Source organism: Nannospalax galili, unplaced genomic scaffold, assembly GCF_000622305.1.
Source record: "Nannospalax galili isolate Female #2095 unplaced genomic scaffold, S.galili_v1.0 scaffold137, whole genome shotgun sequence".
NCBI classification, from domain to species: Eukaryota; Metazoa; Chordata; class Mammalia; order Rodentia; family Spalacidae; genus Nannospalax; species Nannospalax galili.
This window is the reverse complement of record NW_008340203.1, coordinates 414,076-423,417: the sequence shown is the minus strand read 5'-3', so window position 1 is coordinate 423,417 and position 9,342 is coordinate 414,076. Positions and strand designations below refer to the sequence as shown.

The 9,342-nt window shown below is 43.1% G+C and overlaps 1 protein-coding gene across 1 annotated transcript in view; it reads left to right on the top strand.

The window, feature by feature from the left end:
* Krt23 (keratin 23) overlaps positions 1-6,771 on the top strand; it is a 17,216-nt gene extending 10,445 nt beyond the window's left edge. The window contains exons 4-8 of the mRNA XM_008835194.2: positions 489-650; positions 733-855; positions 3,616-3,836; positions 4,691-4,722; positions 6,408-6,771. Of these exons, the coding sequence (XP_008833416.1) occupies positions 489-650; positions 733-855; positions 3,616-3,836; positions 4,691-4,722; positions 6,408-6,502 (633 nt within the window). The 3' untranslated portion in view covers positions 6,503-6,771. The remainder of the gene's footprint in view (positions 1-488; positions 651-732; positions 856-3,615; positions 3,837-4,690; positions 4,723-6,407) is intronic.
* Positions 6,772-9,342: the final 2,571 nt, after the last annotated feature.

Genomic DNA, 9,342 nt, shown 5'->3' with positions numbered 1-9,342 from the left:
TTCTCTCTCTTTCTCTCTCTCTCTCTCTCTCTCTCTCTCTCTCTCTCTCTCTCTCTCCCTCCCTCCCTCCCTCCCTCCCTCCCTCCTTCCTGTCTACCATGAGGTGAGAAGCTCCTCAGCTACAAGCTTCCACAATGTGTTTTCTCTGTTAGTTTAACTATTTTATCCATTTCTTCCCATGAAATCCTGCCTCCTAAAGTTTCCAATACCACTCAACAAAATGCCATTGGGTGGGAACAAAGCACCCAACACACAGACCTTCAGGGGAAACACTTTAAATCCAAACTGTAACACATGTCTTATGCTATTCTTTAGTTTGTAGAATCGTTAGAGAAAATGAACATCATGTTTAATCAATTCATAATCATTATGAAACCACACCAGTGAATGTGTAACAACCACATTCACTGATTTTTTTACATATATTTACCTGTGTCAGTCAACCCAATTGTCATGGGCCAATTCATCTTCTTTCTGTTATTAAACAGGAAATGAAGGAGAATCACATGCCAAGTGACTTCAAGGTCGATGTGAAGGTAGACACGACTCCTGGGGAAGATCTGATTAAGGCCTTGGAAGATATGAGGCAGGAGTATGAGTTGATAATAAAGAAGAAACATCAGGAGTTGGACGCTTGGCTTAGAGAGCAGGTAAAAGGAAAGCAACCAAACCTCCCAAAGGTTCGTGTCAGACGCCCCAACGCTGATGCCTCTGCTTATACTTGGTTCACAGTCCACAGCCATATCCCAGGAGGTGACTGGCCCAGCGCCTGTGCAGGTCAACCAAAGTGACATCCATGAACTGAAGCGCACGTTCCAGGCCCTAGAGATTGACCTGCAGGCACAGCACAGCAGGGTGAGTTTGGATCTAGAAAAATCCTGGACCCTGTCACAACAACCTCCTCTACAGAGCCTTCCTTGACCTCTCTCCTGGGCCCAGCTCCCCAGGTCCCTTGGGCCATCTCTCACTCTGCCGTTTTCATTCAAATTACCCGTGATGAGAAAGAAGAAATTCACTCACAATATGAAGATAGAGTCAGATGTTCACTGAGTCATTCATTATATCCGATGCTGTTGGGCCATCACATTAACTTTTCCAGATAGGTCTTAGCCCTTCCCATTTTAGAGATGAGGACACCACAGTTCCAGAGAGTTACATAAATTGAGAAAGGTCACATAACTAGTAAATTCCTAGTGGCAAGGCCATGCATGAGATATCAGGGTGTAGTGGATGATGGACCCCCCCCCATAATCTCTGTTGGTGCTAACTCCACCCAGAACTAGACTGCTCCCCAAATTCAATAGAGAGAAAGTCTCATGCAAACATGATAGGCAGCAAATTTAGGCCTGGCTGACTCCAAAGTCCTGATCTGTTCATTATGTATGTGTCTTGTCACTCAGAAAAGTTCCTGAGTCATTTCTATCTTCACTATTGCTCGGTAAAACACTCTATATAAGCACTGCTCCCAAAATTCGTTGTATACAATCATTTGACTGAATCTTCCAGTCATCTAGAAATATAATTCCTGGGCACAACTCTACACTCAGTTTTGAGAGGGCATAATTGGTTCATCTGTGTCACAGGAACATAAGCTAAATGACAAATTCATGATAGTAGACAGACATTTAAATGTGCACTGTCAGCTGGGCATGGTGACACATGCCTTTAGTCCCAGCACTCGCAAGGCAAAGGCAATTACATCTCTGTGAGATCAAGGTTGGCCTGGTCTGCATAGCAAGTTCCGGGCCAGCTGAGACTACCAGGGAGACCCTGTCTCAAATAACAAACAAACAGGAAAATGTGTACTGTTAGCTAGGCATGATGGAATGTGTCTGTAATCCTGACAACAACGACAACAAAAGCATCACCAAAGATCACAGAATAATTACAGTGCAATGGTTTGCAATTTTCAAGGCATTTTTCACATATCTTTATGGAATCAGCAAGGCATTAGTACCCATTTTCACAGCTTTTGTTATCTGATACTATGCTTAGCACTCAGAATTTGGTGTTGAAGAAGCAAGGATAGCCAAGAATAATTGTAAAAATCATCAAAGTATATATTTGTCAGATGGAGAAAATTGCAGGAGAGCACGTAAGACATGGCAGGGTGGAGAGCTGTCATCAGCACCGCAGTGACCAGGAGAGGATTGCCACTGCATAGTGACAGTTGAGCAAAAGTCTGAGGGAGGCAAGGGGGTGCCCTGTGTGGCTGTGAGTTGGAGAGGAGGGAATTCCAGGTGGAGGGAACAGCACATGCAAAAGCCACAAGACACAAGTGTGTCCAGGAAGTCAGAGGAGCAGGAGGGAAGCCAGTGTGGTTGCTTTCAGAGAACAAAGGAGAGAAGGGGAGAGAAGGACAGGGAGGGAAGAGGAAGGGGCACCAGGCCATGGGGTCAGGTCCCAACAGAGCCAGACAGTGTGGGGCTCTGTAGGCTTCATCAGAAGGGAATTTAGAACAGCAGACGTAGACAACTCTTTGAGGAGCTCTGCTGTTGGTGACAGGACAGAGAAACCGGAGGATGACTGAAGGTAGGTATGGCTCTAAGACGGAAAATTAAGGTAGGATTATCTAGCGGAAGAGGCAACACCGGAGGTGGAGGCATGTAACAGGAGGCAGTGATTACCAGAGACGGGGGACGTTCATGAGGGGAAGAAAGGCCCTGACCTGGTGGGCCGTCTCTCCTGGTTGCTGTCATTTTCACAGTAATGTAAAGGGCTGAGAGGAAGGAGGGGAGGATGAGATCTGGGGACAAAAGAGAAGATATGAAGCGGTCCTCTAGGGGGATAAGAGCCTGACCACACCAGGGGACTATGGTTTGATGACCAGTCAGTTTTAAAGGCCCATTAAAAAAACAAATGACCATTAAGGTGTGAATAGCCCGTGTTATTTTTCTTTAAGATGAAAGTTCTGTGCTACAGAAAAGCAGCTGTTGAGCCCACACAGAGCGAGGACTTGAACACTGTCCTAGCTGAGATGCTTCGTTTTGCAGTTTCAGAACTTCTGCAAAAATGATCATCTCTTACGATTGTTAAGACCACTAGGTATGCCAAATGACAGGACATTCAGTGAGAGTTTGAATTTGACATGAACATCTAAGATTCTTTTTTTTTTTAAGTATAAGAATGTCACATGTAATTGCAGGATTATATTTGGGATGTATTTGTCCGAAAAAGTTACTCATTTGCTCATCTGAAAATCAAATGTAACCACGTGTTCTCTATCGCAAGTGGCATCCCACAGCAGACCTTTAAGGATGCAGACAGCATCCCAGTTTCTATCATCTTCCCAGAGTTTTCCATTTAACCAGAGATAACTTGGAAGTATACGGGATGGGTGGGAACGAGGCCATGCATGTCCAATCCCCAGTGCATGGCATAGACCAGCAATGCCAGAAAGGTGCAATAGAGCTGTCAAACAGTCCCTGACACAATAACTTTATGCCAAAACACATGGCATCAGAAGGCCCAACACCAACCCTGTAAGTCAGCCTAATTCTCCCCAGCGACTACCAAGACATGTGGCAGAGTGACCCGCATTAGCTAAACACTGAACAAGCTTATGCTGCCAAAGCTCTTGGGGGCCTAGTAAACGTGCTATGCCGCCTCTTTCAGAAATCTGCGTTGGAAAACATGTTGTCAGAGACCCAGTCCCGGTACTCCTGTCAGCTCCAGGACATGCAGCAGATCATGTCCTACTATGAAGAGGAGCTGATGCAGCTACGCCGGGATCTGGAGCATCAGAACAATGAACACAAGATGTTACTGGGCATCAAAACCCACCTGGAGAAGGAAATTGCCACCTACCGACAGCTCCTGGAGGGAGACAGCGAAGGGTAAGGTAGTAGTGGCCAGAACACACAAGATATGTGTCCCCCCAGGGTCTCAGTCACGAGAGAGAGAGAGAGAGAGAGAGAGAGAGAGAGAGAGAGAGGCAGCAAGTGTGAGCTAATTAGTTGATACTCCCTGTATATGAGGATTGTATAAATAAAGCTATTAATGTCTCAAAGGGGAGGGGACTAACATAGTTTTGACTATTGTGTTTCCCTAATGGAATGCACACAATTAGATTAACAACAGAACAAGATATTCTAGGTATTCAAGCTGCTATTTCTGACTGTCCCAGGAAATAATGATAAAAGAGGCATGTGTTGTCTATGACCCAAGAAAATAGGTTATAAGTTTTTTTCAAAATATATAAATAAAAACGCCATTGGATCAAACTATGACCAGTCAGAGGCGCTCAAGGGCTCCAGATTGGAGACCCTGACTCTGGGAGGGATCTGGAGATACAGACTATAGGGGTCTAGAGGGAGGGACAGGGTGGCTTGGGAGAATTCTCCAAACTCCAAGGCTTCTAAAAGGTGATCCTCTCTGCCACAGAGTCCAAGAGGCTCCCCACAAACTCATGATCTTCACTCTGCTGAGTTCTTTTATCCTTATTAAAGAGCTGAAAACTGGGCTGGAGAGATGGCTCAGAGGTGAAGGGCATATACCACCCTTCCAGAGAACCAGAGTTCAAGGGATTTGATGCCTCTGGCTTCCCCAGGCACACACACACACATACACACACACACAAAAATGAAAAATCAAAGAACTGAAAACTAACAAGCAAGAAAAGGAGATTGGCTCATTCCAGGAAGGTCCATTATCGCTAAAATGAGCTATTGCCTTTTTCTTACTTTTCCAGGACAAAGGACGAGCCTGAGTTAAGCACGAAAGGTAAAAGAATCTCTTTTGCTGTTTGAACCTACGTTTTAAAATTAATCTGCGTGTCTGTCCGTTTTGTATTAGTCATCCTCACTGTGCTCCCAAAGGCCCTGGATTCCATCTTTATTGGCCTCCCAGATGGCAAGGAATTTTCAATTAAGTTAACAAATTAGGTACCACAAACCACAGTGTGTGCTCGCTGTGGCTGTCAATAATGCGCTGATTATTTTCAGTCAAAGAGCTTAGGACCAGATGAGTTTGATGTGAAAAGGTTTCTTATTTTTTATTTGTGTATGCATAGTGAGAGATCTTGAGGGTGAAACCCAAGAGTAAACACAAAACTTAGTTATGTTTCCTATATATCATACACTTATGGCCCATAGGTCTTGAATATCTTGAATATCTTTTATATGAAAGAAATTTTACAGTGTGTAATGTTCCCCATATAGCATCATGTCAGTGCTCAAAAAGTTTGAGATGTTGGGGCATTTTGGATTGGGGAACTTTGGATAAAGGAGATTCAACCTGCATATGAAAGCTCTTTGCGAACAATAAAGTGGTAACTGATAGCATTCTGTCTCTCTTAAATGACGAAGTCTGTTAACTAAACTCCTAAGAAATTAAACCACATCATTTCCCAAACTTGATTCTGTCGAACACTAGGGTAGGATGAAATATGACTGGGGAATCACGAAAGATGTGTTCCGCAGCCAGATAAGGTTGGGAACTCTGTGTACCATTGGCCTTCTCTTGAAGAGGCATGTTGTCCTGCAGTGTGCTAAAAATGGACCAGGTATTGCAGGGAGGAAAACGGGGACAAGAGAAAGAAAAACAAAGGTTTTACTTTGTCTAACTCAATTTTCTCAAACATCTTTGACCTAGGAAATGTATTTTCTCAGATTATCATTAATATATCATAGAAAGCTTTCAGAACAACTCCATGGAAATCATGCATCATTTTCTGATTAGTTTTTAATAAAACTGTTCTAAGACATTAGAGATTCAGCGAATCCGATAATTATTTCAAGGCTCCTGACCTAATTGCTACATTTCTGCAAGACTAGACAGGTGGCCCTCAGCCTCTCCTTAGCATGTCTAGTGGTGGGAATCCCAGTTCTTGATGGGATAACACAATCTACGTTTACTGTGAAAGAGGCTTTGTTTTTACAAAATTTTCCCTTGTATCTTTATTAATGGTTTCAGCTCTTCCTTACTGTCCAGAACCAGTTTATTGATGCTTCAACAAGGCATTTATTCAAATAAGGAAAACCTTTGAAAATAGTGACCACAATGGATATCTCTGGCTTCTCACCCATCATGCCATGCTATGGCATGCTTTCTAAACCCTAGAATGAAAAGTCTCAAATAGCATTTAGTGCTCTGCAAACTCACACAGTCTGTGATCAAAAGCTACACAGCCTCCTTGAGTAGAGGCACTCCTCAAAGGCCTGTGACTAGAGATCAGCTTTGTACCAGGACAAGGGTCCAAATCTCCAGAAAGTGACATTGTTCAGAGACCTTTGTTTCCTGCGGGTGGGGGTGGGGTGGGGGGGGTAGACGCCTGCTCGCTGCAGCTGGCGTTGCTTAGTAAGCATTATGAAAGGCACAGGGGAGCTGCAGGGAGCGGAGAACTGAAGGCGAGCACAGTTCTGATGGTGCGGGAAGCCTGGCAGTGATCTCTTTGGTCTTTCCTTCAGCATCTGCAGCTCCGACGCTCAAGGCCATCACTCAGGAGAGCATCAACGGAAGAATAGTTCTTTCTCAGGTGAATGAGATCCAAAAGCATGTGTGAAGCCAATAAAAGTTTGTCCCAGTTGTGAAAACTATGTTACCCTGATGGAAAAGTCCTTGCCTAGACACTAATGGGTGAGTCTCAAAAGGGATCCTTGGCGTTACCAAACTCAGAAATTTTTTCCTCTGGAATGGCCTCGCCAGACTTCCCATAATGCTCTTAATATATTGCTGGGATTTTTTCTAATCAAAGAAGTTTATGAGTTTAAAGCTCTGCTCTTCTGGTACAAGCTTCAGAGTTCCATCACTGTGCATCTGGTTTGTAACCAATAAAACTCCACACAAGCTGCATGTCTTTTCTTATATTGTAAGGCAAGACAGAACCTCAAGGTCTTTCCAACGAGATGCTCTCCAAGCATTTCCATGAAAGATCCAGAGGGATCTTCAGGCTTCAGCTATGTCCCCAGGACTCAAACACTGGGCAGAATGGTCAGCCTAAAGCTGTGCAACCCAGGGGTAAGGTGTGGAACATGAGGCTCTCCAGACCCCGCCAGCAGAAAAATGTGACGGAAAAATAGAAGGAGGAGTTCTGAAGTTCTCTGAGGTGAGCGAGCACTATCCCGTCCCACTTGTCTGAAAAAAAATAAGAGTCGCTGAAAGATGCAGATGAAAGTTAAAACTCAGAGAGGCAATTCAGTGGGAAATCTTATTACCTTAACAAGGAAGTGACTCATCCGGGGTCCAAACTGCCAATACTAGGATCCAGAGACTTACAATAAGCTGTAGACTTCTGTCTTCTGAGAGGGTACCACTGTCTCAAGTTCTAGAAAAGTGGGTCCTTGTTCTAAGGCTGGCTCTAAGGGAACTGCTAGGGAAAGGGGGGTGGAATTTCACATATCTGCTAAGACATCGTCAGAATATAGTACATGGAATTATCAGCTATTAGCAACCTAAAAAACCAAATGCACAGGATAGGCAAAGTCACTTGTTTTATAGACAAATAAACTGAGGCCCAGAGCAGTAAAGGCACTGACCCCAACTGACACTGGTGCTGCTGGGTGTAGGTCCAGGTTTCACAGCCCATCCAACAGTTGTTAGACTAAAATAGTGGATGTGACTGAATATCCCATTTTAATCTCTGCTTTAATTCTTTCTTTGAAAGGATTACTTTTGATGTTTTCTGAGCTGAGTATTTGCTGAAACTTACTTCATTTGGCTTTTAAAGCAAAAAGTGGTATTACTGATCCTTAGTACCCCCAGAGTAGAAAATCAGACCCTAACAATCTAGATTAAAAAGAAAACTAAGATAGCCATATCATTGAAAATAAATTCCAGGTGTAAAATTATAAGTTTATATTTACTATGTGACTATCTCAGACAGTCTCAAGGACAGCTAATATACAAACACCTCAACAACATCTATTTGAAGCTCTACTTGTCCATCATGACTTTTGATGTTATTTTGGGGAAGAATGAATCCAAATTAGAGTCTATTCTCTTTTCCTTTTTCACTTTACTAGAAGAACTTCTTTGTGTTAACAAGATACAGATCGCCAAGCAAATTCAAAAATAATTTTTCTCTATTTTAGCACCCACTCATTCTGCTATTTTAGGCATTCTTCCTTAAAATGTAGAAACGAAATGTGAGGTCATTCCTCCCCATACTGTTGGATTCTATAGCCACAGACTCAACCAACCACATAGCAAAATTATTTGAAAAAATGGATTGGTAATGAACATGTACAGAATTGTAATCCCTTGTCACAATTCCTTGACTAAAACACAATAATTTGAATTGCCTTAGGTATTATAAGTAATGTTGAGTTTATTTAAAGACTACAGGCTGTATAAAAGTACCTTGACATTCTAAATGATGGACTTGGACATCCATAGATTTTAGTATTCACCCTGGATCTAATCCTCTTCAAATACCAATGAACGCACAGTCTTCTGAAGATGAAGTTGGAGCATCGCTCAAAAAATTCCTGGAAGAAGTTCAGGGTGTAGCTCAGTGGCAGAGTGCTTGCCTCACACAAAGAAGGTGCCAGATTCAGCCCCCAATGCCAAAGGAAAATAGTCCCTGGAAGAATGTTCAAAAAGAACACATTGAGCTAAAAGGAAAATTATAGAAACCAAACTCGGAAAATAACTGCTAACCTTACTCCCATTATATATAATTTGGCAATTGAAAATCACTCTTCATATAGTGACCTAAAATACTCCCAAAATATTATTAATTTTCATTGTATCAGTTAAGGTGATCAGTGTATCCCAGTCTTCCCAAGAAACTTCCCAGTCTCAGGCAAGTAAGGAGGATGGTCACTGTCCTAGTTTGTTCTTCATTGCTGTGACAAAATACTCTGACTACTACCAACTTGGGGAGGAAAAGGTTTATTTATCTTACATCTCCCAGGTCAGAGTTCATCAGGGAGCCCACGGTAGGAACTCAGGGCAGGAACCTGGAGGCAGGAGCTGGAGCACAGGCCATGGAGGTATGCTACTTACCGGCTTGCTCCCCTGGCCCCTGCTCAGCCTGCTTTCTTACACAACACAGGCCCACCTGCCTAGGGGTAGCACCACCCACAGTGGGCTGGGCCCTCCCACATCACTCAAGAATCAAGAAGATGCCCCACAGACATGGCCACAGGCCAGTCCAATAGTGGTGATTCCCCGATTGAGGCTCCGTCAACCCAGGTGTGTCACGTTGACACTAAAGCTATCCAGCACAGTCACCCTATTGATAAAGAATCACTTTTCTTTCACTAAAGAGAGGTAAATAGAGAGAAATTTAACTGTTTGAATAAAGAGACAATTGTGTAAGTTTTGGCTCTAAATCACATAGACTAACCTTTAACCAGCATTTATATCAGCCCCAAAATCTTTCAAAATACCCATGACAAA